Source organism: Gopherus flavomarginatus, chromosome 23, assembly GCF_025201925.1.
Source record: "Gopherus flavomarginatus isolate rGopFla2 chromosome 23, rGopFla2.mat.asm, whole genome shotgun sequence".
Classification (NCBI taxonomy): Eukaryota; Metazoa; Chordata; order Testudines; family Testudinidae; genus Gopherus; species Gopherus flavomarginatus.
Window position 1 is genome coordinate 1,031,162 of NC_066639.1, and position 27,931 is coordinate 1,059,092.

The 27,931-nt window shown below is 52.8% G+C and overlaps 1 protein-coding gene across 2 annotated transcripts; it reads left to right on the forward strand.

Annotated features, from left to right (window-relative positions):
• Positions 1-4,291: 4,291 nt before the first annotated feature.
• Positions 4,292-27,781, forward strand: LOC127039419 (tripartite motif-containing protein 15-like). Of its 2 annotated transcripts, none has more exons than XM_050933161.1 (4): positions 4,292-4,418; positions 21,361-21,476; positions 24,591-24,650; positions 25,913-27,781. In XM_050933161.1, the coding sequence occupies exons 1-4, from the start codon at positions 4,306-4,308 to the stop codon at positions 26,587-26,589; spliced, it is 966 nt and encodes a 321-aa protein (XP_050789118.1). In that variant the 5' UTR covers positions 4,292-4,305; the 3' UTR covers positions 26,590-27,781. The 2 variants fall into 2 exon arrangements, with proteins under 2 accessions (XP_050789118.1, XP_050789117.1); XM_050933160.1 differs by lacking the exon at positions 4,292-4,418 and adding an exon at positions 15,550-15,960.
• Positions 27,782-27,931: the final 150 nt, after the last annotated feature.

The window sequence follows — 27,931 nt, forward strand, 5'->3', positions numbered from 1 at the left end:
CATTGGGGTTAGTTTCCAAGCAGGCATATCCCAAAGCCCTTCACACCAGTTGGGCTTATCTCTATACACTGATAGTCTGTTCCCCAGTGTTCCCTTCCCAGCTGTGATGCTGCAGAGCGTTAACCCCGTATCCCCGCCCAGCTCTGACCCCGCAGAGCGTTTACCCCATATCCCTGCCCAGATCTGACCCCGCAGAGCGTTTACCCCATATCCCTGCCCGGTTCTGACCCCGCAGAGCGTTTACCCCATATCCCTGCCCGGATCTGACCCCGCAGAGCGTTTACCCCATATCCCTGCCCGGATCTGACCCCGCAGAGCGTTTACCCCGTATCCCTGCCCGGCTCTGACCCCACAGCGTTTACCCCGTATTCCTGGCAGGCTCTGACCCCGCAGAGCGTTTACCCCGTAACCCTGCCCGGCTCTGACCCCGCAGAGCGTTTACCCCGTATCCCTGCCTGGCTCTGACCCCGCAGAGTGTTTACCCCGTATCCCTTCCCGGCTCTGACCCCACAGCGTTTACCCCGTATCCCTGCCTGGCTCTGACCCCACAGCGTTTACCCCGTATCCCTTCCCGGCTCTGACCCCGCAGAGCGTTTACCCCGTATCCCTGCCCGGCTCTGACCCCGCAGAGCGTTTACCCCGTATCCCTGCCTGGCTCTGACCCCGCAGAGCGTTTACCCCGTATCCCTTCCCAGCTGTGACGCCGCAGAGTGTTTACCCCATATCCCTGCCTGGCTCTGACCCCGCAGCGTTTACCCCGTATCCCCGCCCGGCTCTGAGCCCACAGCGTTTACCCTGTATCCCCGCCCGGCTCTGACCCCACAGAGCATTTACCCCGTATCCCCGCCCAGCTCTGACCCCGCAGAGCGTTTACCCCGTATCCCTTCCCAGCTCTGACCCCGCAGAGCGTTTACTCCGTATCCCTGCCCGGCTCTGACCCCACAGAGCATTTACCCCGTATCCCTGCCCGGCTCTGACCCCGCAGAGCGTTTACCCCGTATCCCTGCCCGGCTCTGAGCCCACAGCGTTTACCCCGTATCCCCGCCCGGCTCTGACCCCGCAGAGGGTTTAACCCGTATCCCCGCCCAGCTCTGACCCCGCAGAGGGTTTACCCTGTATCCCCGCCCGGCTCTGACCCCACAGAGTGTTTACCCCGTATCCCTGCCCGGCTCTGATGCCGCAGAGCGTTTACTCCATATCCCCGCCCAGCTCTGACTCCTCAGATCGTTTACCCCGTATCCCCGCCCGGCTCTGACCTCGCAGAGCGTTTACCCCGTATCCCCGCCCGGCTCTGACCTCGCAGAGCGTTTAACCCGTATCCCCGCCTGGCTCTGACCCCACAGCGTTTACCCCGTATCCCTGCCCGGCTCTGACCCCGCAGAGCATTAACCCCGTATCCCCGCCCGGCTCTGACCCCGAAGAGCGTTTAACCCGTATCCCTGCCCGGCTCTGACCCCGCAGAGCGTTTACCCCATATCCCTTCCCAGCTCTGACCCCGCAGAGCGTTTACCCCGTATCCCTGCCCGGCTCTGACCCCGCAGAGCGTTTACCCCGTATCCCTGCCCGGCTCTGACCCCGCAGAGCGTTTACCCCATATCCCTTCCCAGCTGTGACGCCACAGAGCATTTACCCCATATCCCTTCCCAGCTGTGATGCCACAGAGCGTTTACCCCGTATCCCCGCCCGGTTCCGATGCCGCAGAGTGTTTACCCCGTATCGCTGCCCGGCTCTGACGCTACAGGGCCTGCTTTGTCCCTTTTCCCCAGTCTCATTTCTCATTCCCCAGTTCCCACCTCCTCCTCCTCCTTTGCAGGCCCAAATACACCTGCAATGCAGGCCCCCAGTTCCACCCCTGACAAATGAGGGCCATGTTCTATTTTGGGTCTGGGGTCTTCATCCCACCCCTTTTGTACCCCATGGGACAGGTAAGGATTGCAGTCAGGGACGGGTATTTCTTTGGTCTTCCAGTGTTTTTAGGGTGACCAAACAGCAAGTGTGAAAAATCAGGATGGGGGTGGGGGGAAATAGGAGCCTATATAAAAGAAAGACCCCCCAAAAAATCTGGTCACCTACATGTTTCATACCTTCCCTCCCCAAGCCCCTTTGCCCCTCCCAACTGGTTGCTTGACCTTGCTGTGAGCTAGGGGCTGAGGCAGTCGTAAAGTGCACTCTGAGTAACACTTTGACTGCTCTTACCTGTTCCCATTGTCCGGAAAAATCCCGCTGACTAGGCGGAAGCAACATCGCAGTGTCTTTGTCCCTGGTTTACACATCTTAGCATCAGAGTATCAGAAAGTCAAACCCCAAATTCTACCCCAGGCTAACACACAGACCTAGATACTAACTGATTTCCTGGCCCGGTGTCAAAACGTCATTTGTATCTGGGGCACCTGTGTGGGCTGCCTTTCTCAACTCTTATTTTGCCTCTCAATCCAGCCCTTGGTGCTTTTTCGCACATCACTGCTTGTGTGTGGAACTTGGTGCCCAAATATTCACTGAGGGCCGTATATGATCGCCTATTAAATCTTTCTCAGAGGCAAAAGTCTACTGTCATTTTTACTGAACATAAGAATGGCCAGATTGCCTCAGACCAATGGTCCAGCTAACTCAGTATCCCGGCTTCCCACCGTGGCCAGTGCCCCAGAGGGAATGAACAGAACAGGTTAATCACCTAGTGATCCATCCCCTGGCGTCCACACCCAGCATCAGGCACTTTAGGGACACCCAGACCATGGGGTTGGGCTAATAACCATTGGTGGACTTAGCCTGAGGAACTTAGCTAATTCTTTTGAACCCAGTTAGAGTTTCGGCCTTCACAACCTAATGAACATCTAACTTCTACTTAAGCTCCAAGCTTCATTGATTTCAATCCTTGATTTGACTGGAAGGTAGCAGCGCAAGTGGAATTCAGAAACCTTGTCAGCATTCATCCCTAATTCCCACTCACTGGGGCTCTGATTTGAGCGGATCAAAACATTCAGATGTCAAAAGATGACTTCTCTGTGACGTGTGCGAAAACATTCCCACTGTCCCCCGGAGTTCCAGCTTGGACCCACACACGGGTTGTTCTGGGCCAAGGCTGGGCTCTTGTGTAAACCCCCACCCCCCAGTATGGTCGTGTGGCTGGTTTCAGATCTCGCTCCCCTTCCACGGCGAGAAAGAGATTCGTGGCAATATGAACAGCCGGCGTCTGCCTGGGTCTGCAGACAGCCCCCCGGGACTGCGAAGCACAGCAAGCGTTACAACCTGGGTGGAGGTCTACTAGCTAACTTGGGGGTGGGGGGGGGTGTCATAGATGCCTATCCAGAAAAGCTTTTCTGCTTTTCTGGATTCTGCTGGATTATTGGCTTTTCTTTGAGGTGGTTCACACACCCTGCTTAGAGAGGTGCCCACTCTGTAAGCAGGTATTTAGCATCCACCAGCAGCCAGCATGCCACCCCCCCATACTCCTCTCCCCCTGGCCAGCCCCATCAATCAGCTCCTGCCCCTCCCTCCCACACTCAAGGGAGGTGGTGGAACTGGGCAGGAAGAGGTGGGGCCTTGGGGGAAGGGGTGGAGTATGGGGCAGGGCTGGGGACAGAGCAGGAGTGGGGTGAGGGACTGCCATGGGGTCTTGGGTGACTGCACAGCAAGTGTGAAAAATCAGGACGGGGGCGGTGGGGGTGTCATAGATGCCTATGTAAGAAAAAGCTCCAAAAATCAGGACTGTCCCTATAAAATCAGGACATCTGGTCACCCTAGTGGGGTCGCCCAGCGCTCCATGTTCTGCTCCTCCTGTGTCTTTCTGGGTACAGGGCACTGGCTCTAAATCTCTTACTGGCACAGCGCCCCACCCCTCGGCGTTTTCCTGTCCAGCCCGTGGGCCCTCGGCTGCTGGGTGGGACCCAGGACACCGGGGAGTCCTCAGCTGAGCCCTGCAGGCCCTGCAGTTTCTCGCCCTCGTTGTAGGGCCCTAGTGTAGACAAGATGCTGTGGTCGGGACAGAACCAAACCAGGACCCCAAAGCCACCCACGCCCTATGTTGGGGACCACAGCAGGTGACTCCTCACCCCATTTGTGGGGACCCCCCACCCTTCCTGGGGGTCATCCCCCCATACTGCTGTCTGGCAGCGCCTCCTCCTTGCTGACCCCCACTCCTGCCCCCCTCCGCCCCTGTTTTACCCCCAGGGAACTGATTGGGGGGCGGGGCATCAGCTGCTACTACTGAGGCTGCTCCGGAGTCCGGGCAAAGTAGCCAATCCGGAGCGGAACCGGATTGTGTCTGACCCCACGTGAGTCAGATCAGCTGCTTCCTCCTCCGCCCCCATGCGAGCAGCTGGCTGCGTCCGGCCCCACCGCACCCGGATGGGAGGGGAGTGGAGCCCTCACTGTACCCCCGGATCTATGGGGGGGCCCCAGGAGCTGCCGGAGGAGCAGAGGTGAGGCCGGTAAGAGCAGATGGGGAGTGTTTGGCAGATGTGGGGGGCAGGATTGGAGTCTCCCATCAGATGTGGAGGCAGAACTGATGGGGGAGGGGTGAGGATTGATTTGGGGGTGGGGGCCAGATAAATGTCTGGGTGGGGGGACCGGCAGAGGACTGGGGGGAGCTTGTGCAAAGGGACAAAAATCACTTTACTCACTGCGTGGGGGTGAGGGGCAGCTAATTCTCACCCACCCACTGGAGGTCAGACACCAACCCCACAACAGACTCTTTAAAAACCCCACATGATTTGGGGGATCATTTTCCTGAATTCTGGCAGCTGACTCAGGAGTTTTGACCCGTCCAGGTTGGTCCATTTTCCCCACAGACTCCAGGGCCGTGACTCTCCCAGGGGCTCCCGGCTCCCAGCAAACAGCAGGAGTCCGTGCCAGGAAAGGGAGGCGGCCAGTGGGTGCTGCAGATGGGGGCTCAGGAAAGCCGGATTTACCCTGCGCAGGGAACCCGGGAGGAGTCTGCAGGGTGACGCTACTTGCCCCATCACTCTGGTGCATTTCACACAACCTGCCCCTCTAGGCTGTGGGTGCAATTTGTGTCTCGCCCAAATCACCCAGTGCTGGGAGGGGTCGGCTACAGATGTCTGCTGCCCTCAGTGCAGACAGGCTGCGGCCCAGAGAAACCTCCGGCCGGCCAGAGTGCTGGCAACTTCCAGGGTTGGTGCCAGCACCAGTGTGGGTACAATTGAGAAGTTCCTTCTGTTTGTAGGACGACATTTCCTAGTGCTCAAACCTCAGCCCCCACACTTGGATTGCCCTGAAATCCGCTGGGGCGAGGGCTGTGGCCGTCACCACATTAGGGGTCATTTGATCAAGGGGTTCCCAAGCTATCGCCCCTCCCCAGAAAAGCGTTTCTGGAAGTGGAGGGATTATGTGACTGATTTTTGCGGGCACCTGGGGAGTCCAGTCATGGCTCTGATCAGACCCCGAAGGCTTTGGCTGCCCTTCCCCCCCCCCGCTAGTGCCTGACACACATTAGCTCCTGGAGAAACAATATTAAAAATGTTCTAGGCCATAACGGCTTAAGCTCTCTGGGGCAGCTGGAGCCTCGTGCTCATGCGCTGAATGGATGACGCTGTGTAGAGTATCCCAGTGGGTTGCTTTTCCCCCAGCTTTCCCGTGACCCAGGTGGCTGACGGGAATGTGCTGTGGCCGATAAACCAGAGCAACCCCCCTGGCATTGTGAATCGAGAACCCACTCTCAGCAGAATCCCGGAAGTGGTGTTTCAGCCTGTTGCCACGAGCTGCCTCTGTCCAAAGAGGCTTTTCATGTTGGAGAAAGATGCTACAAAATAACTTAAAATCGTTCAGTCCAAAAACTGCCGGGAAGAGTTAAAGGGATCTCTTGGAACTGGATGACTGGGCAAGACTATGGCAGCTGATACCCAATTGCAAAGTCATGCATGTTGGGGAAAAATAATCCCAACTATACACACACAATCGTGGGGTCTAAATGAGCTGTTAGCACTCAAGAAAGAGACCTTAGGTTGTGACTACATTACCACTTTTGTCGGTCAAGGATGTGATTGCAAAACACCCCCCTGTTAGGATATAGATAGTCATAAATAGGATATAGCCTGTAAAGCCTGTACCTTAAGAACTTAGGTGTATTTTTATCACTTAGCTAGTTACAGGGGTATAAAACCAAAGAATCAAAATCACAGTCTGCCTGTGTATGGCCCTTCTCGCACTAGGATAGTCTGAGGCCTTGTTCTTAGGTGAAGGCCTTTGGCTAAGCAGCAGGGGCAGCCATAAGCTGGGAAGCGAAGGGTCACATCCTCACATTCCAAACCAGTCACACTGAAATAAGGTGCTATTGGGCTGTTAGGAAGATGATCCTGTCCGGATAGTGCCCATCACCACCAGATACAGATCTTAAGATGGTTAAAGAAAACTTAGTTGGAAAGCATCCTGTCTGGCAAGAAATCCCTTATCAATGGTTGTGGTTGTGAAACCCTCATATCTGTATTATTTTATCTTTATGGCCACCACTTTTACCTTGTTAATCAGTCTGCTTCTGTCTGCTGTGTAATTAATGTTGCTAGGTGTAAATTAATTAGGGTAGTGGAATATAACTGGTTTAAAAAAGTTACAGTATGTTAGGATTGTTTAAATGTCAGTAAAATAATTGGTTACGATATAGCTAAAAATATTACTATATAAATTAGGGGCAAACAAAGTAAGTTTTATAATTCAAAAATAAAAAAAACCCTTGAATTTAAACTTGCTAAAAGTTCACTCCCATAAACATCAAATTGTTTGCACCTTCAAACTGCAGGTATTGTGTCTCTCTGTTCACGCAAAAAGAACTCAAACAGTAAAAGGGTGAAAAAATAAGCCCTTACACACACACACACACACACACACACACACACCCCCGACTGACATAAATTTCAGTGGCAAAAGTGCCAGTGTGGACCCCGCTCTGTCAGCGCCTTAGAGTCGTCCTGGATAGTTCTCCGAAAACATCTGCTCCAGGGGCTGCGACAGTCAAAAAGGCGCGGAGAATGTTGGGAATCCCTAGGAAAGGGGTAGATAACAAGACAGACAATATCACATCGCCTCTCTGTAAATCCATGGCCCGCCCACACCCTGAATACTGCCTGCAGTTCTGGTCTCCCCATCTCAAAAAAGAGATATTGGAATTGGGAGAGAGCAGCAGACATGGTGACTGGTATGGAACAGTTTCTGTATGAACACAGGTTTAAAAAACGGACTGGGGAGTTTAGAAAAGAGACCACTAAGGGGGGATGTGACAGAGGTCTAGAAAATCCTGACTGGTGTGGAGAAAGTGAACAGGGAAGTGCTTTTTACCCCTTCACATAACACAAGAAGGCATGAGGGGGGGCACCCAGTGAAATAAATAGGCGGCGGGTTGAAAACAAGTGAAAGGAAGTATTTCTTCACACAACGCACAGTCAACCCGTGCTATTCCTCGTGAAGGCCAAAAGTATAACTGGCTCGAAAATGGAATTAGATAATTTCATGGAGGATAGATCCATCAGTGGCTACGAGCCAAGATGGTCACGGATGCAGCCCCATGCTCTGGGTGTCCCTAAATCTCCAGTGGCCAAAACCATCTGATGCGGGCCACTGTCAGAAGACAAGATACTGGGCTAGCTGGACCGTTGGTCTGACCCAGTGCGGTGGTGGTTATGCTCTTGTACAAATAATATTTCTCAAGGTGGTTGTGATGTTTGGTGGCTGTTGGTTCTGCAGCTTTGAGATGGCTGAATGAAAGGAAATACACATGCAAGACTTTCCATTAATTTTTATCTGGCCTCTTTAGAAAGACATCTGTGTCTGTGTGTGTGTGCACACCTGTCATAATAAAAACATTATGATGTCAGCTAATAGTGGTAATGCCATTGTAAATGTGACAGAATGAAATCTCATCTAATGTATCTTGTTATTCCCTCCAGACACTCTGCCACCGGAAATGGACAGCGGCTTTTGGAAGAGGTTGTTGTCATATACAAAGGGTGAGGGTTCACGTAGTGATGGTTATATTTAAATTAAGAAAAAATTCACACATGAAAACATCTTTGTTAAAGTAACCTGGGGGGATGGATAGCTCAGTGGTTTGAGCATTGGCCTGCTAAATCCAGGGTTGTGGGTTCAATCGTTGAGGGGGCCACTTAGGGATCTGGAGCAAAATCAGTACTTGGTCCTGTTAGTGAAGGCAGGGGGCTGAGCTCAATGACCTTTCAGGGTCCCTTCCAGCTCTATGAGATAAGTATAGCTCCAAATTTTCTATTTTCTAACACACAAGTCAAACACGCACTGATCATCAGAAACATTGTCACTGACCAGCTCCCAAACACCTTAAATCATAGATCAGGACTGGAAGGGACCTCGGGAGGTGTCTAGTCCAACCTCCTGCTCAAAGCAGGACCAATCCCCAGACAGACTTTGGTCTCAGGTCCCTAAAGGATTGAGCTTACAACCCTGCGTTTAGCAGGCCGATGCACAAACCACTGAGCTATCTCAGCCCACGTGAGTCTGCAATTAAGTTTTATTAAAGATCTGTGTGTGTTTGGTTTAATTACCACAATTATGTCAGTCAAGCATTCCAGAATCGTTAAAGCCGAATCCAATAATCATCCCCAGCAGCACTGATTTGGTTTTGGCGGCTTTCTAGGGAGGGGTCCGTTGTTAAACTGGAATATCAAGGAATCCCAAAGCCTGTTTCCCATAGAATGCTGCTACGTGGCCGGTGATCACAGGGGCACCAAAAGTTTGAGTGGCGCTTTGGAGAGCTTTCCCTTCACCCCCCTTCCCTGGTTCCTGTCACGCAGACGGAAAGCAGAAGTCCAAAGTGCAGGCAATGTGATGTTTATTGGGGTTAGTTTTAAGCAAGTGTATCCGTAGTGCCAGGAGGCCGGGGGGGGGGGGGGTGGGCCAGCACAGGGGGCCAGCTGGGACGCCGCAGAGCCTTTGTCTATGTCCCCATTCCCACCTCCTCCTCCTTAGCAGGCCCAGATATACCTGCACTGCACACCCCTAGTCTCACCCCTTACAACATAGGGTCATGTTCCATTTTGGGCAGTCATTAGTCTGGGGTCTTTATCCTACCTCTTCTGTACCCCATGGGAGGGGTAAGGAGCGAGGTTGTGCGAGGCTTTTCTTTGGCTTGTAGTGTTTCTTATGCCTCGCCCCCATCCCCCTTGCCCCTCCTGACTGGTTGCTTGACCTCCTTAGTTTAAGAGATAAGAGTATCGAAAAGCCAAATTCTATCCCAGGCTGACCAACAAGCCTGGATACTAACCTGGTGTGATTAGATCACCACGGGTGGACGTTAGGTGACTATCCGGCTGCGCCACGTTAAAGATTTAGCTAGGGGTTGATGTGGATGGAGTTTAATCTGTAAGGTGACCACTTCCCTTCGGGATTTGTTGTGCTGATAAGTCGGTTCAGAGTGGGGATGTGGTTACAAACACAACAGCATGAAATCTGACCTCTTTTATCCTCCTCTCCCGTGGACACTTTGCCATCTGAACTGGAGTAAAAACAGGGGAGAACCAGTCAGATCACACCGAGGGGGTGAGATTCTGAGTGGAGATTTTCTTGATATTAAGAGCAAATTCTCACGGGAACATCTTCCTAAACATGTCAATAAAGTAACAAGTCAGACGCACCCTGGCTAACAATAAACGCGTCCTGCCTTGAGGAGATCCCAAGCTGACATCAGACAAACAATCCTGACACTGGCCTCGTTGCTAGGTGCGTGCTCATGATGAGGAACAGAAATGTTTTCGCTCTCCGGCATCCGGACACCCTTAACTCTGCCCTGGGGTTCCTGGGCCTGTTGTGTATTAAATCAAGAGGAAAGAGTGGAGTGAGGGTCCTTCTACAGCATCCTCCCTTCCTCTTGGGCTGGGGACTTTCTGAGCTCTCCCTTCATGCGGCTCCCTTCTCTCGGGCTGGGCGAGGGGCTACCTCCCAGGATATTGACCTTACTCTCAGGTCTGGAGCAGTTCCCCCAGTGCCCTGTCCTCCCCTCTTCTCCCAGGACAAGGAAGAAAGGACCAGCTGGGGGAGAGGGTCCCTTGGGGGGTTAAATCAGTGTCCAGCCTCATCCTCAGCTCCCCTACCTGCAGATTCAGTCTCTCTCCTCCATGTCTCTCCCGTTCTGTGTCTGGGTGTGAGACAGAGGAATCAGTCAGGTTCCCGGGAGCTCCCTGGGATCCAGGAGTGTCCCAGCCAGTCCAGGGCTGCCAGGGAGTGTGAGGAAGGGTCCCAGCCTCCCCCAGGGCTGGGCTGTGCCCTAACCCTCCGCTTTTCTCCCCCCCACCCCCAGCGAACGTGACTCTGGATCCAGACACGGCCCATCCCATCCTCGTCGTGTCTGAGGATGGGAAAAGTGTGAGACGAGCAGACGCATTGCAGGACCTGCCTGACACGCCGGAGAAATTCGACACAAGTCACTGTGTGCTGGGCTCTGAGGGGTTCACCTCGGGGCGACATTACTGGGAAGTGGAGGTGGGGAATGGGAAGTACTGGGCTGTGGGGGTGGCCAGAGAGTCTGTGAGGAGGAAGGGACGGATCAGCCCTCGCCCTGAGGAGGGGATCTGGGCTATGGGGATACACGGGTGTAAGGGACAGTGTAATGTATACTATGGTTTCTCCACCACTGGCATCCGTTTGATCTCGAGTGAGACCATACAGAGGATAGGGGTTTCCCTATATTACGAAGCGGGGGAGGTGGCATTTTTGGATGCTGATTGGAAGTCCCTGTTGTTCTCCCTCCCTCCGGCCTCTTTCCATGGGGAGAGGGTCCTCCCTTACTTCTGGGTGCAAGGATCCCTGCTCAGACTGTGTTCTTGAGACAAGGGGGTGGGGAGACGGAGAGTGTCCCCCTGGGAATGAGAAAACGGGTTTCTCTAGCCTCCGACATCCCAACCCCCGTGGCCCCGGAGGGCTCCCATCTCTCCGAGCCCCTGGACCTCTCCTCTCCCTGAAGGAGCAATGCTCAGCGTGCCCATAAAGAGCCAGCTGGGACCTGGCCAGAGAATCTCATCACAGCGGGTGTCCCCCGGCCCGTTTCCCACTGCGCTTGGTGCCTCTGGAGGCTGCCCAGGCTTGGAACCAGCACCCCAGTCGGTCCAGCGCTGCCCAGGAGCGGCCACACCTGGCACGGGGTCCCCCTTAAATCTTTGGGCCATGGAGCCCCTGGCTGGGTGACTTCTGCGGGGGAGGATTTTGGGGGTTGGAGACAGAGTTTTGTAAGGGGCTGCCAGAGGGGCAGCTGCTGGGTTTCTGTGATGGGATTTTCCAATGCACCCAAATCCCCTTGTAATTCCCTGCGTGGGGTCCCTCCCTGCGGCTCTGTTGGAAATCCCAGCTGGGCAGTGTGAGCTCTTCTCCGCGTTCAGAGCAAGCTGGATAAAGATCACACCGTACGACATCCTTGGGTTTTATGTCATTGGCGGCTGGCTCGTTAACCTCCTGCTCGCTCACCAAACCCTCCTTGCCATGGGGCTTCGTGGGGCTGGATGGCCATGGTTTAGCCGATGCCTTTTCAGTGGCAACGGGCCCTTGTGCCTGGCTACTAACCACCCCGCGGCATCTCCAGGAGAAGGAGGGGGCCTGATTCTTAGTCACACAAATGCCTCTGACACCACTTGGGCAGGGCAAAACGTCCTTTACTGTATTAGAATGTAAGAACGGCCGTACCACGTCAGACCAAAGGTCCATCCAGCCCAGTTTCCTCTCTACCGACAGTGGCCAATGCCAGGTGCCCCAGAGGGAGTGAACCTGACAGGCAATGATCAAGTGATCTCTCTCCTGCCATCCATCCCCACCCTCTGACAAACAGAGGTTAGGGACACCATTCCTTATCCATCCTGACTAATAACCATTCATGGACTTAACCTCCATTACATTAATTTATCCAGTTCTCTTTTAAACCCTGTTACAGTCCCAGCCTTCACAACCTCCTCAGGCAAGGAGTTCCACAGGTTAACTGTGCACCATGTGAAGAAGAACTTCCTTTTCTTTGTTTTAAACCTACTGCCTATTAATTTCATTTGATGACCCCTAGTAGTTGTATTATGGGAATAAGTAAATAACTTTTCCTTATCCACTTTCTCCACATCGCTCATGATTTTATAGACTTCTATCATATCCCCCCTTAGTCTCCTCTTTTCCAAGTGGAAGAGTCCTAGCCTCTTTAATCTCTCCTCATATGGGACATGCTCCAAACCCCTAATCATTTTAGTTGACCTTTTCTGAACCTTTTGTAGCCATAGCATGTAGGAGTCCAAATTATGGACCGGGACCCGTTGTGCTAGGGGCTGTACAAACAGAAAGAAAAGATGTCCCTGCACCTGGCAACTTCCTGTGCAAGCCAAGCGACCAGAGCTGGAAACAGACAGACAGACAGAGGGGGAAGTGCAAGGGGAGAAGGAGGCAGCACTACTCGGCAGGACAGGCTGAGGTCTCAGGACACTGTTGGCCTTTTTGTCGGCCAGCTTCCCAGAGGCACCGTGGCTAAGGAGAGTCTGAAGGACGATGAGGAGGGAGGTTTGAGCATCTCTGGGAAGCTGCTCCCAAGTGAGGGGGAAAGCAGGAAGGTGCTTGTTTGAAAATGTGAGGAGTGGGTGATGGAGGCTGGGGTCGTGGGCTGATAGGAGGTGGGGAAAGACCTTTTGGTAATGGATGGGGATAGTAGGTGAGGGGAGGGATCATTCATGAAGCACCTGGAAAGTGAAGAGAACCTGCGTAGGTTTGATGTGCCCTGCCTTACTTCGCTCTTTTTCTCCACCCGAGGGGTCTTCCACGAGACCTCTCTGAGCTGCCGGTCTTCCACCAGGACCTCCTGCAGACCTGGAGGTGAGGTCAGCTTTACAACCCACCTCTCAGGCCTTTTGTGAGTGGGTCCTACAGGAAGGAGGTTCCCCGCCAGCCCCTCCTCCCCCGGCCCTCGACCATGCCATCGGGCCCTTGCTCCCCAGTTCCCCCCACCAGCTTCTGGCTCTGCATAACCCAGCTGGCTGCGTGACCTGCCGCCGTTCCATTTCTGAAATGTGCCTAACAAACCGCTGCACACCCTGGTGCTCCATCCCTCTTCGCTTCCTCACCTCGTGTCCCAACCCGACACCAAGGGGTGAGACCTCCCACTGACCGTGGAGGATGAGGAGCCCTAGTGGGCCAGTCTCCATTCCATCCTGGTCCTGCAGCCCGCCTGGGATAGCCCTTGGCATGAAGCCGGGAGCACGGGCATGTACCTGGTGTGGTTCACCCCCCTCCCTGAAAATGTGTGGCTTAAGGACGACCCTGATGCACATCTGTGGAGTGCACCAAGCTGCAGCCCCCTGGATGCCTTTAAGGGTTCTCTGCTTGGTGTCCCTCTCTGGATCCCTCCTTTTGACCCTCATCCCATCTCTGTTTTCTCATTTGTTGACCTTTTGATGCCTGGGTCCAATGGTTCCTCCCCTTAGGCCAAGAGAAAGAAGGAAACTTTTGATGTGGGGGGGCTTGTGCCTGGCAATTCAATACAACCATGTGTCTAACAAAATGGGCTTAAATAGTGATATTGGGCTAGGCTTTCACCGGCTTTTAATTGGCAAAGCTTTATTGGGTCTAGGCTAATTTACTCCTCCCGAGAGTTGACCTCTAACCGGTGCAGAGACAAGATGGGAACAGGCAGTCTCCAGCCCTCGGGTGTGCACCAGCCCCGGTCCTAGAGGAGACCTTTGCTGGCGTTTCTCTCAATCTCTCGTAGTAGCGATTCCAGTGCATTTATATAAATATGAATTGGGTCAGTCCAGAATACTCCCCAGTTCCAGTGGTCAGGGTGCTTTAAGGATGGGGAATCTGAGGTAGCAGAACCAGGAATCAAACCCAGCCGTTCACACTCTGCATGCCCTGATCTCTCTGTTAGATAGTTGTGGAGACAGCTCGCTATCCATCACTGCTGAAGAGATTTGCACACACTGGACAGAAAAAAGAATGAGGAGGCCTTGTTGCACGTTAGAGACTAACAAATTTATTTGGGCATAAGGTTTCCTGGGCTAAAACCCACTTCATCGGATGCACGCAGTGGAAAATACAGTAGGAAGATATATATTTATATATATATATATATATATATATATATATATACACACAGAGAATGGGGGTTGCCATACGAACTATAAGGAGACTCATCAATTAAGGTGGGCTATTATCAGCAGGACAAAAAAAAACTTTTGTAGTGATAATCAGGTTGGCCCATTTCCAAGAGTTGACAAGAAGGTGTGAGTAACAGTAGAGGGAAAAATTAGCAGGGGAAATAGTTTTGACTGGACAGAAAGGGTCTTGTTTACTATGTAAAGTGAAGTAAATCCACTGACGTTAGCCTCTTTGTTCCAGATTCTGGGAGCAGAATCTAACCCAGCATTTCTCAAATGTGGCCGCATGTGACTACCAGGCGCTTTTCTTGTGGCCACAGCCTCCTGGGCTGTGATTGGGGGTGCGGGTGGGTGTTGACAGCTCAATCCCTGTTCCCTCCTCCTGGTCCCCCTGCCTCCTTACCCACCTCCTCATCCAGGGCTTAATTTGTCCCCGAGCATGCCAGGGCTGAGGAGGTCTGCTGTGAAAAGTGATATTAACAAATATACAAATATCACTTTTCCCAGGATCAGACTTATTAACTAGCCATCTAAAAAAACAAAATCAAACATGCAAAGCACCTTAGTTCTGTTTGTTCTGTTTAGGTCCAGAAAAGAATAGAGACAACTGTACATGATTGGTATTACTGAGTCTGAAGAAAGAAAAAAAAAAAGAAACCCTACATCAATAAATTATAATGATATGGACATGTATATATGGCATATTTATTTGTTTTTACTAAAGTTAATTAAGTATTTTAGGGAAAAGTGTTGTGAGAACCCCATAAGCCCTGGAATGGAGAGAGAGAGAGAGAGAGACCCTGTATGGATTTAGATTGGCTCTAACACGGAGCCATGCGGCAGACACAGGATGCAGAGAAAAACAAACGTCACAGAGGGATGGATAAATGAAGAGAGAAATCCCAGCTGGCCTTGGCCTACCATCGCCTGAGGGAAGCTATCATGTGACCCTGTTGTTTGTACCGCGCCAAACACATGGTTATAAACATTATACTCTTTTAAAAAATAAATTAAAAGGGGTGAAACTGTATTTCCCGTGGGTGACAGGGAAGGGAGCCCCATACAGGCAAAGCTCGAACAGTTGCTGTGAGGCCTGTTGCGGACGTGGGAATCCTATGGAAATGGAGCAGGAATTCTGTGATGCATCAGAAACACCCATGAAAAGTGCCAGTCGGTTTTACGGCGGCTTGTGCATCCGTGCAAACTATTTCCCTGACTCCCAGGCCCCTTGGCACCTCATGTCGCTGCAGACAGAGAAGAGTGGCTGTGGGCCGCCACGAAGGTTGCCAGTTTTGGTTGGACGCAGTCCTGGAGACTGAATCGCACGACATCCTCTTGCTGGAAAGATGGATTGTTCAATCCTGGAGGGCTGGCGGGCATGGGGGCCGGGGCGGCGCTGGGTGGGGGTGCTGCTGGGATGGACACAAGCCAGGACCCCAAAGCCACCCATGCCCTATTTTGGGGACCACAACAGGTGGCTCCTCACTCCATAATTTTGACCCCCTCTGCCCCTCCTTCTCCTGGGGTCCCCCCTCCCAGTGCCTCCCCCTTTCTGACTCCCAGCTCCTGCACCTCGTCCCAGAGCCTGCCCCTTTACCCCCTCAGGACACGCTCTGGCCCCTGCGCTCCCCCTCCCCCCGGGGAATTGCAAGGAGCTGATGGGGGCGGCGGGGGGAGGGGGGGTCCAGCTGCTGCTACTGAGGCTGCTCCGTGGCAGCAAATCGGGAGGAGAGAAGCTGTTTTCTCCACGGTCACCGCCCGTGCGAGTGGCCAGCGCAGCCAGGCCCGACCGCACCCGGCTGGGAGGGGATCGGGGACCCCACTGCACCCCCCGGGCCTTGGGGGGACCCCAGGAGCTGCCGGAGAAGCAGAGGTGAGGCTGTGGGGGGGATTGGCGTGGGGGGCTGGGAGAGGGGCAGGTGTAGGGGCTGGAGGAAGGGGCAGGTGGGGGGATTGGTGGGGGGCTGGAAGAGGCAGGCGGGGGGGCTGGGGGAGCGGCAGATGGGTTTGGTGTGAGGGTTGGGGAGGGGCAGGTGGGAGGATTAGTGTGGGGGATGGGAGAGGGGCAGATGTGGAGGGGATTGGTGTGGGAGCTGGGGTCTGGGGAAGGGGCAGAGATGGGGAGATTGGTGTGGAGGCTGGGGGAGTGGCAGATGTGGGGGGCTGGGGAGGGGCAGGATTGGGGGCTCCCATCAGATCTGGAGGCAGAACTGATGGGGGAGGGGTGAGGATTGATTTGAGGGTGGGGGCCAGATAAATGTCTGGGCGGGGTGCCAGGCAGATGGGGGAGGGAGATTGTGCAGAGAGACAAAAATCACTTTACTCACTGCATGGGGGTGAGAGGCAGCTAATTCTCACCCACCCACTGGGGATCAGACACCAACCCCACAACAGACTCTTTAAAAACCCCACATGATTTGGGGGATCATTTCCCTGATTTCTGGTGGCTGACTCAGGAGTTTTGACCCGTCCAGGTTGGTCCATTTTCCCCACAGACTCCAGGGCCGTGACTCTCCCAGGGGCTCCCGGCTCCCAGCAAACAGCAGGAGTCCGTGCCAGGAAGGGGACGTGGCCAGTGGGTGCTGCAGACGGGGGCTCAGGAAAGCCGATTTTACCCTGCGCAGGGACCCCGGGAGAAGTCTCCAGGGTGATGCTACCTGCCCCATCACTCTGGTGCATTTCACGCAACCTGCCCCCTAGGCTGTGGGTGCAATTTGTGTCTCGCTCGAATCACCCAGTGCTGAGAGGGGTCGGCTACAGACATCTGCTGCCCTCAGTGCAGACAGGCTGCGGCACAGAGAAACCTCCGGCCGGCCAGAGAGCTGGCAACTTCCAGGGTTGGTGCCAGCTCCAGCGTGGGTACATTTCCTAGTGCTCGAACCTCGGCCCCCACACTTGGATTGCCCTGAAATCCGCTGGGCCTCCTGGGGCAAGGGCTGGGGCTGTCTCATAGACTCATAGACTCATAGGTCAGAAGGGACCAATCTGATCATCTAGTCTGACCTCCTGCACAAGGCAGGCCACAGAACCCCACCCATCCAATTTTATAACAACCCCTATCCCAGTTGTTATTGAAATCCTCAAAAATGGTTTGAAGACCTCAAGCTGCAGAGAAACCACCAGCAAGCGACCCGTGCCCCACGCTGCAGGGGAAGGCGAAAAACCTCCAGGGCACCTGCCAATCCGCCCTGGAGGAAAATTCCTTCCCGACCCCAAATATGGCGATCAGCTAAACCCTGAGCATGTGGGCAAGAGTCACCAGCTAGCACCCAAGAAGGAATTCTCTGCAGCAACTCAGTACCCATCGCATCCAACATCTCCCCGCAGACCATTGAGCAGACCTGTCTGGTGGTAATTCAAGATCAATTGCCCAAATTAACGATCCTATCACCACGTTAGGGGTCATTTGACCAAGGAGTTCCCAAGCTATCGCCCCTCCCCAGAAATTTTTCTTAAAGTTGAAGGCTTTTCTGACAAATTTGTGCACACCCTGGGGTGCAAGGCATGTCTCTCATTGGCCCCCAAAGGGTCTGGCTGGCATTCACCCCCACTAGTGCATGCGGGAGTGGGAACTAGCCAGGGGTGACTGGTACCAGGAGCATGCCCTCAGCCCCCACGTGGGGCTCGACATGGGGGCACTGCCCGGGCCTGAGAGGTTCACTGCTGCTGAGGGCATTAGGGCTCCCTAGGCGAGGGAGGGCGGAGAAGTGAAGTGGTGGCACGTTCAGGGGAGCAGGCGGAGCAGAGGTGAGCTGGGGGGTCGGGGGCACAGGAAGTAACAGGGGGTAGAGGAACTGCTTCTTGCTCCAGCTCAGCTCTGCTCCACCAGAGCTCGGCTTCGCCTTTCTCCCAGCCTTGCTGTGCGAAACTGCTCAGGGGAAGGGCGGTGGGTAGGTTAGGCGGTCCTGGGCCCACTCTGCTCCTCCGGGGCCTGGCCCAGGGCCCTAACCGTTAAGGGGTGTTCTGTCACTGAGTCAGTGAGGCTCCCACCGAAATACTTCCTCCTGGACAATAACTTGTCTCCCCCCTCCCAGGGACCCCTCCTACCATATCTTCTGGCGCTGTAGCTGAGGAGTTGTCAGGGTCTCAGGGCTTTTCAGCGTGTGTGTTTCCTGGTGACTTTGATCCCTCTCGGACATCCACAGGCACTTGGGTGTCAGTCTGGGTCTCCCTCTTTCACGGTCAGGCTTTTCAGCTGCCTTTGGGCTGGAGTTAGCAAGGAGCATCCTTCCTCCTCGGTGGCCAGGCTGCTCTGAGTTGGGCCGTTCTCTTATGATAGTGGTGCTCCTGGAGTATGCGCAGCCCACGGTGAGGGGTTACCCTTCCCTGTCGAGCGCGGGGTGAGTTCACCCTGTCACACCAGCCGGATAGCTTTCTTTGACAGGTAACAAGCCTGTGGATGAAGGGATGCAGTAGATTTGGTATATCTTGACTTTAGTAAGGCTTTTGATACTGTCTCGCATGGCCTTCTCATAAGCAAACTAGTGAAACACAACCTAGATGGACCTGCTATAAGGTTTCAGAGTAGCAGCCGTGTGAGTCTGTATCCGCAGAAAGAACAGGAGTACTTGTGGCACCTTAGAGACTAACACATTTATTTCAGCATGAGCTTTCATGGGCTACAGCCCAGCATCTGATGAAGTATTCTTTCTACTATAAGGTGAGTGTATAACCGGTTGGAAAATCATTCCCAGAGAGTAGTTATCAGTGGTTCACAGTCATGCTGCAAGGGCATAACGAGTGGGGTCCCACAGGGATCAGTTCTGGGTTCAGTGCTGTTCAATATCTTCATCAATGATTTAGATAATAGCACAGAGAGTACACTTATAAAGTTTGTGGACAATACCAAGCCGGGAGGGGTTGCAAGTGCTTTGGAGGAGAGGATTAAAATTCAAAACGATCTGGACAAACTGGAGAAATGGTCTGAAGTAAATAGGATGAAATTCAGTAATGACAAATCCCAAGTACTCCACTTAGGAAGGAACAATCAGTTCCACACGTACAAAATGGGAAATGACTGCCTAGGAAGGAGAACTGCGGAAAGGGATCTGGGGGTCATAGTGGATCACAAACTAAATATGAGTCAACAGAGTTACACTGTTGCAAAACAAGCAAACATCATTCTGGGCTGTATTAGCAGGAGTATTGTAAGCAAGACACGAGGAGCAATTCTTCCGCTCTACTCTGCGCTGATTAGGCCTCAGCTGGATCAGTGTGTCCAGTTCTGGGCACCACATTTCAAGAAAGATGTGGAGAAATTAGAGAAAGTCCAGAGAAGAGCAACAAAAATGACGAAAGGTCTAGAAAACAAGACCCATGAGGGAGGATTGAAAAAAAACTGGGTTTGTTTAGTCTGGAGAAGAGAAGAGTGGGAGGAGACAAGATAACAGTTTTCATGTACATAAAAGGATGTTCCAAGGAGGAGAGAGAAAAATTGTTCTCCTTAACCTCTGAGGATCAGACAAGAAGCAATGGGCTTAAATTGCAGCAAGGGTGGTTTAGGCTGGATAGTAGAAAAAAATTCCTAACTGTCAGGGTGGTTAAGCACTGGAATAAATTTCCCAGGGAAGTTGTGGAATCTCCATTATTGGGGATTTTTAAGAGCAGGTTGGACAAACACCTCTCAGAGATGGTCTAGTTAATACTTTGTCCTGCCATGAGTGCCAGGGACTGGACTAGACCTCGTGAGGTCCCTTCCAGTTCTATGATTCTATATTTGCAATATCCCTTCCTTGGTATGTGTCAGGTAGCGCTGAAATTCTCTCTCTCCTCTAGGATATTAGGCTCACCCTGAGCAGATACATGGCTCTCCCTCATGCCCCATCACACTTCACAATGCTGGGAAAGAACTTGGCGAGGATGTTAGCACCATATCTCCCCGGGGCTCTTCAGCCAAATATTGCAACCAACTCTAAGAGGCTAATTAATTAAGATGAGCAATTATCAGCACAAATTAATTAGCCTCTTAGAGTTGGTTGGGCAACTCCCACCTTTTCATGTTCTCTGTATGTGTATATATTTCCTTACTATATGTTCCATTCTATGCGTTCGATGAAGTGGGCTGTAGCCCATGAAAGTTTATGCTCAAATAAATTTGTTAGTCTCTAAGGTGCCACAAGTATTACAGACATTTTTGATACAAATCCTGAAGTTCTCACCCTTTTATGGAAGACTCTGGAATTATCCATTCAATGGAAAGATCGACCTCATGTATTTGCTGTGATATCATATCTCTGTGGTCTTTAGTAGGCAGATTTTTACAACACTGAACACCAAAGTCTCCTGTCCCTGAGAGCCTGAAGGTCAAGGAGTGAATTGGCCATGGAGGTCCTGCACCACTACAGGCTGGGGACCAACTGGCTAAGCAGCAGTTCTGCTGAAAAGGACCTAGGGGCTACAGTGGATGAGAAGCTGGAGATGAGTCAGCAGTGGGCCCTTGTTGCCAAGAAGGCTAATGGCATTTTGGGCTGTATAAGTAGGGGCTTTGCCAGCAGATTGTGGGACGTGGTCATTCCCCTCTATTTGGCACTGGTGAGCCCAAACCTGGAGTACTGTGTCCAGTTTTGGGCCCCCCACTACAGAAGGGATGTGGACAAATTGGAGCGATTCCAGCGGAGGGCAACAAAAATGATCAGGGGGCTGGAGCACATGACTTATGAGGCGAGGCTGAGGGAACTGGGATTGTTTAGTCTGCAGAAGAGAAGAATGAGGGGGGATTTGATAGCTGCTTTCAACTACCTGAAAGGGGGTTCCAAAGAGGATGGAGCTCGGCTGTTCTCAGTGGTGGCAGATGACAGAACAAGAAGTAATGGTCTCAAGTTGCAGTGGGGGAGGTCTAGGTTGGATATTAGGAAACACTATTTCGCTAGGAGGGTGGTGAAGCACTGGGATGGGTTCCCTAGGGAAGTGGTGGAATCACCTTCCTTAGAGGTTTTTAAGGTCAGGCTTGACAAAGCCCTGGCTGGGATGATTTAGTTGGGATTGGTCCTGCTTTGAGCAGGGGGTTGGATTAGATACCTCTTGAGGTCCCTTCCAACCCTGATCTTCTGTGATATATTCTATGACTCAATTCCCCTTTTATCCGCAGAGCAGGTCTCTGTATGCCAGAGTTGAAGAATATGAATCGGATCTCTGGGGGGAAGGCTGCACTTCTGTGAAGCTGGGAGGAGGAGAGGAATTCTAACTCCAGGCCCATTACAGCAGCGACTCGCTAGCAAGAACTTATAACGAGTCACTAAATGAAATGTAACCATGTGAAATTGTTCCTCTACAGGTGTGAGAAGGGGAAGTTCCAGCAGCCAGTGGAGATTTCTCCTGAACTGGAAGTGAGACTCAGTGATTTCTCCCAGAAAACTGATGCCCTCATGGAGACTCTGAGGAAATTCAAAGGTACCTAGAAGGGATCTAGGAGGGGAAATTGGGATAAAGCCATGAGACAGTGGGAGATGAATGGGGCTGGCCAGTTGGTTCATAGTTAGATGATGCATCTATTGAATTGTTGGGTGAAAATGTCACATGCTTGGGGACCGAGTATCAGGGGATAGCCGTGTTAGTCTGTATCCACAAAAACAAGGATCCCGGTGGCACCTCAAAGACTAACAGATTTATTTGGGCATAAGCTTGGGGACCAAAACACTCAGGTTTATGAATTTAAACCTTTCTGTATACCAAAGACGTGCCTTGCAATTACAATTACTATTAAAATAAGAAATGACAAAGCAGCATTGGCCAGTTACCATCTCCTGGGGCACAGGTAGATTTCTCCTACGACGAGCTGACTACCCCTTACAAAGTCCGACATATTCTACACATCCAAATTATACATGTATTAATTCTTTCCCAGTCACCTTTGAGTGTTATGAATATTAAATCTCTTGTGTAACTCATACAAAACACATGTACCAACTTTTTAAGGCCGAGGCTTTTGGGGTCCAAGCTCGTTTCGTGTTGTTGTTCTCTTTTCTGATTGGTTGATTACCACTGATTATGCATAGGGCACTTTGACCCTTTTCTGAACCTGGGGGTTGTTCGACTTTGCTAACTGCTCGGAGGCAGGACGTTTTGGGGGGCTGCTGTCTTTCAGCACATTGTGCAGTCGAAACGTATCTTTGTGCCCACATAGCATCTATGAGCACGTCGCTTGATAACAAAGTCCCTTAAAGCAAGATTTCCTTATGTCAAGCAAACTCCTCACTAGGTCAAAGCCAAGCAAGTCGGCATAATCACACAGTCTCAGTCCGTCCAAACCTGAGCAGAAGAAGTGACCCTTGTACCAATGCTTAATGTAATAAATAGGGGAAAGCGGAGAACGAGGGACCAAGATGTCTCGCATCAATTCATGACTTACCAAAGATCACAACATTCAGGCTGAAATTCAGCAAAATGGCCTAACGCTGGCCACCGGTGTTTCTATTCCGACTTGAGAACTGCAGGGCACATGCTCCAGTGTTGTTTAGCATCCACAGCCACAGGTGGAGTCCGTGGGAGCTACAGGTGCCCAAACCCTCTGAGAACCAGACTGTCCACAGGGGCCTAAAGGTTGGCACCCAAAATTAAAGGCCACGTGTTCAATCTGGATCCAGTCCATTGCTATGATCCGGTCCTATGTCACAGGCGGGCTGGAAGAGGGAGGGAGTGGACCACGGATAGAGGGAGGTAGGCAGCATCAAGCTGGGCCTCTGGTACTCTGCACGCTGGCCAAGACACACGGGGGCTGCTGTAATACAGATGCAACTCTGGCTGGTTTCTTCTTACCTGTGCCAAGCTCTGCACCAGGCTCTGCAGCCACTGAAGAGCAGATTCACAAATTGGCTCCCCTCTCTCCTGTAGCCAATACAGGCCCAGTGAGCCAGCCTTCCCCCCAGACTCAGTTTCCCCCATGGATAAAATGATTCTATTATTATTTCTGCCTATGGTGGACGAGGACCCCGTCATGCCGTTCTCTGTAGAGACGCTGAGTTAACAGACCAAACAGCTCACCATTAGAGCCAGGATTTCGCAAGCTCTGAACATCCCATTAGTGTCAAAGGGACCTTAGTGGGTGAAGCTCCTGTTATGACAAAAATCTTTGCGTGAACCGGGTCTAGTTTATGACACAAGGCAGCAAGTGAGTGAAACAAAGCAGCTGGAGTCTGAAGGGGCGGATGAGGGAAAAGTAACTCTCTGTCTCGCAGATTGTATGTCCTGCGATGGTCGTGAGGCTTCATGGCTCTTGATTGCACGGCTGGGAGATGCCTGAATGGTCCCTCAATGGCTATTAGCCAGGATAGGTAGGGATGGTGTCCCTAGCCTCTGTTTGCCAGGAGCGGGGAATGAGCAAGAGGGAATGGATCACTTAATGATTCCCTGTTCTGTTCATTCCCTCTGGGGCACCTGGCACTGGCCACTGTCAGAGGACAGGATACTGGGCTAGATGGACCTTGGTCTGACCCAGTATGGCCATTCTTATGAGAGGGAAGAAAAGGTGTCAAGGTTTTTTCCCCACTCTGAACTTTAGGGTAGAGATGTGGGGATCTGCATGGACACTTCTAAGCTTAATTACTAGCTTAGTTCTGGTAACCCTGCCACCACCCAGAATTTCAGTGTCTGGATCACACTCTGTCCCCACAAAACTTTCCCCTCCCTGGGTTGCCTTGAGGGACTTCACCAATTCCCTGGTGAACACAGATCCAAACCCCTTGGATCTTAAAACCAGGAGAAATTTACCATCCCCCTCCTTTCCCCCCACCAATCCCTGGTGAGTCCAGATCCAATCCCCTTGGATCTTAAAACAAGGAGAAATTAACCATCCCCCTCCTTTCCCCCCACCAATCCCTGGTGAGTCCAGATCCAATCCCCTTGGATCTTAAAACAAGGAAAAATCAATCAGGTTCTTAAAAAGAAAGCTTTTAATTAAAGAAAGGAAAGGTAAAAATTATCTCTGTAAAATCAGGATGGAAAATACTTTACAGGGTAATCAGATTCCTATAGACCAGAGGGACCCCCCCCCCCCCCCAAGCCTTAGGTTCAAAGTTACAGCAAACAGAGGTAAAATCCTTCCAGCAAAAAGAAACATTTACAAGTTGAGAAAACAAACATAAGCCTAACACACCTTGCCTGGCTATTACTTACAAGTTTGAAACATGAGAGACTGATTCAGAAAGATTTGGAGAGCCTGGATGTACGTCTGGTCCCTCTTAGTCCCAAGAGCGAACAACCGCAACACAAAAAGTACAAAGACTTCCCTCCACCAAGATCTGAAAGTATCTTGCCCCCCTATTGGTCCTCTGGTCAGGTGTCAGCCAGGTTTACTGAGTTCTTAACCCTTTACAGGTAAGAGAGACATTAACCCTTAACTATCTATTTATGACAGAAGGTTTCAGATTAATTTATATTAAATACCTGAGTGTGTGTCTGTGTCTGTTTCTCTGTCGTGATTTGCACACAGTTCTACGAGTTCCGAGTGGGAATGTGTTATAAATAGGAACACCTGAAATCCCCTCTTGTTTCTCTTTCCCCCTCCAGCCCCGCTGCCGCCTAAACTGGAGACAAAGAGAGGGGACCTCCTAGGAGCACACAGACAGGGTGAGTTTGCTGGTGGAGAGTGTCTTTCAGCCATGAGAAAACTCCAGCAAAAATGTCTTCACAAGAGCGTAACTGAAATAAACCAACCAAACCGATGCCGCCCATCGTACAGAGCCCGGCATAGAAACACAGTGGGGAGCTCCCCAGGCTGAAGTCACACAGGCCATCCTGACACCAGCCTGGGTGCTCGGGTCACACCCACGCTGATGAACAGAAACACTCTTCCCTGCCCAGCACCTGAGCAGAGCTCTGTCACCAGCCTTTGCCTTTACCTCCATGGCTTGTCCCCGCCATCCGGCCTTTCCCCCGGGCAGGGCTGGGCTCTGCTGATGGCTCCATGGATTGGGGGGATGCTGCTCCCCTCCCTACTCCCTGGGCTGGGGGCTGCCCCACCCAATACCCTCTGGTCTTAGGTGGCTTTTCCCCAATGCTGCACTTCCCTCTCTGCTCCGTGGCCGGGGAGTGAAGGGTGCTCTCAGGGGAGGGGAGCTTCCCACTGGGTTTTAAAGCTGGTAGCTGCCTCCTCTACCCCCTCCTTGCTAAAAGCTCCCACCACCTTCCTGCTGGGGCTGAACTGCTGGGAAAGTGAGAAACGAGGAACTGCAGCGACGTCTCTGCTCAGCCTCAGGGCCCAGGACAGTGGCATCTCCCTGGGATCCAGGACTGTCCCAGGCAGAAAAGGCTGCTGGGGACTGTGAGAAATGGTCCCAATCTCCTTTCCCCACTTCCACCTGGGCTGCGCTCTGCCCAGGGGTGCCAGAACTGGAGGGAGGGAGGTCCAAGGGGTCATGACCCTCCCACCTTTGAAAGTGGATGGGCCTGGCTTTTCACCACGGGCCCGGCCCCTCCTCAGGCTGGAAGCTGGATCCTGGCCTGGGTCAGAGCCGCCTGGGCAGCTGAGGGGTCTCCACCTGCCTGGAGTGGGGGGGGCCTGAGAGCAGCCCCCAGCCCAGGTCCCCCTCCCAGGGCAGATGGAGACCCACGGCTCCCCACAGCTGCCCGGGTGGCTTTTATCATGACCTGGCTGCAGCTTTTTGGCCAGGTTATGGTGGAGAACCTGGGTTTCCTGGCTCCAACATCTGGTATGGCCAGGGGGCAAAGCCTTAGGCAGAAGAGGAGGGGAGGGGGGTCACAGAGAGGGCGGAGTCACAGAGAGGGTGGGGCCACATAGGGGATGGGGCCTCTCCCCCCCCCACTTTTAGGAAGACCCCATTGCCTCTGGCTCTGCCCCTAATGCTCTGGTTCTCTCTCTCTCCCCCCAGTGCATGTGACCCTGGATCCAGAGACGGCGCATCCCGAACTTGTCCTCTCTGCGGACGGGAAAAGCGTCAGATGGGGACACACGCGGCAGGCTCTGCCCGACAACCCAGAGAGATTTGACCCTGAGCGCTGCGTGCTGGGCTGCCAGGGCTTCACCTCGGGGCGACATTGCTGGGAGGTGGAGGTGAGGGTGCAGGAGGGGGGACACTGGGCAGTGGGGGTGGCCAGGGAGTCCGTGAGGAGGAAGGGCTGGATCAACCTTAATCCCGAGGAGGGGATCTGGGCGGTGGAGCGGGGCTGGTGGGGTCAGTTCCGGGCTCTCACTTCCCCGGCCACCCGCCTGCCCCTGTGCTGCGTCCCCAGCAGGATCCGGGTTTGTCTGGACTGTGAACGGGGGCAGGTGGCGTTTTTTGACGCTATTAGCGAGGCCCCGATCTTCATTTTCCCGCCGGGCTCCATCTCCGGGGAGCGAATCCGCCCCTGGCTCTGGGTGTGGAGATCCTGGCTCAGGCTGTGTCCCCCAGGGGACCCCAAAACCAGCCTGCCTAGCCTCCGGTGCCCTAGTCTCTATGACTGTGGAGGACTGCTGTCTTCCTACCGACTGTCTCCCTGCGGTCTCTGCGACCCCGCCGGCTCCCTGGAGTCGCTGGACTTTGAAGCCACAGAGAGCAGGGAGTGATGGAGGGAGAGCAGCCAGTCGCGTCACCCCCAGGATTTCTGTAGCCTCTTGGTCACTGTTCTCTGTGGTCCAGGATGACTCTGGCCATGGGCATCTCTAGCTAGCTATCATCCCCGTCTTTGTGACCCTGGCGGACTCCCAACTCCCCAGCTCCCTGGCACTTTACCTCTGACCCCTGAAACCTCCTCCTCCATCCCTCCCTGCAGCACCAGGGATGGGGGGAGGACCCCGGGAGCAGCCCGAGAGGCATCAGCCCAGGTGCTGGAACTCACCGCACCCCCTGGCTTGCAATGGTTTCCATCATATACAGGGCTGACTGTTCTGATCGATGGCTTTCTGCACCTCCCCCACCTCCCATACAAATTGTTCCCGCACCCCTGAGCAGATGTGGGGGCTGGGCAGGGGCACAGGATTAATTAGTATTGGGGGGGTTGGGGGGAGCTGCAAGTGCCGCAGCAGCAGGGAGTGTTTTGTACAAATTGCATCATAAGATCTCCCAGCCAGCACCTCTCCCCCAAGGGGCAAAGTCACTTTCCCCTGTAACTCTTGGACAGCTGCTCACATTCTGAAATTGTCACATATAGCCGGGGGCTGGGCACAGGTGCAGATAGACCAAAGCCCATTATAGAATCGTTTTTTAAAAATCCTCATTTGGGGTCAGTCTCATGCTTTGTATTTATTTTTTTAAACTCCTGAGGTTGGCAGGGGCAGGGCGGGTTGAACCAGAGGCAATAGGAGAAGCAAGAGGAAAATGTGAATTAAAATAAAACGAGACTGAAGGGAGCGTCTGGGAGAAATGGTGACAAATAGAAATGAAAAGCGTGAAAGGAAAATCTGCCTGGCAGTGGAACCAGCCAGGGAGCAGGAAGAGGGGAAGGGATGGAACCAGGGGAAAGAATGGAGAAGCCAATGATCTGTGGCAGGTAGGGGAGGACAGTGGGAGAGACCCAGGGAAATAAGCAGGGATGGGAAGTGAGGGTTAGAAAAACGCCGAGAAGGAAAGGGAACATGAGTGGTGCAGAGATTGATGATGTTACTGAAAGTGAGCCTGTCACATCGTAACTCCCTCTGTTAGTTCCTGCATGTTTGTGCTGCTGTCGTGCCATGAAGAAACCTGTTCTCAGTAGTGGGGATCCGCCTTTTACTCTCCAGCTTCCCAGTTACTTACTGTCAATAAAACATACAAACAATTGTCCCCGTCTCTCCCCATTTCGTGTCCCAGCTGCGCTTGCTGGTGGGGCAAAGCCTGGGGATTGGCTGCCTGACTTGGTTGGGTTCTTTGCCCCTCAGAGTTCAAGCAGCAGAAACATAATTTTTATTCCCTTCCCCCCTGGTGTTCAAG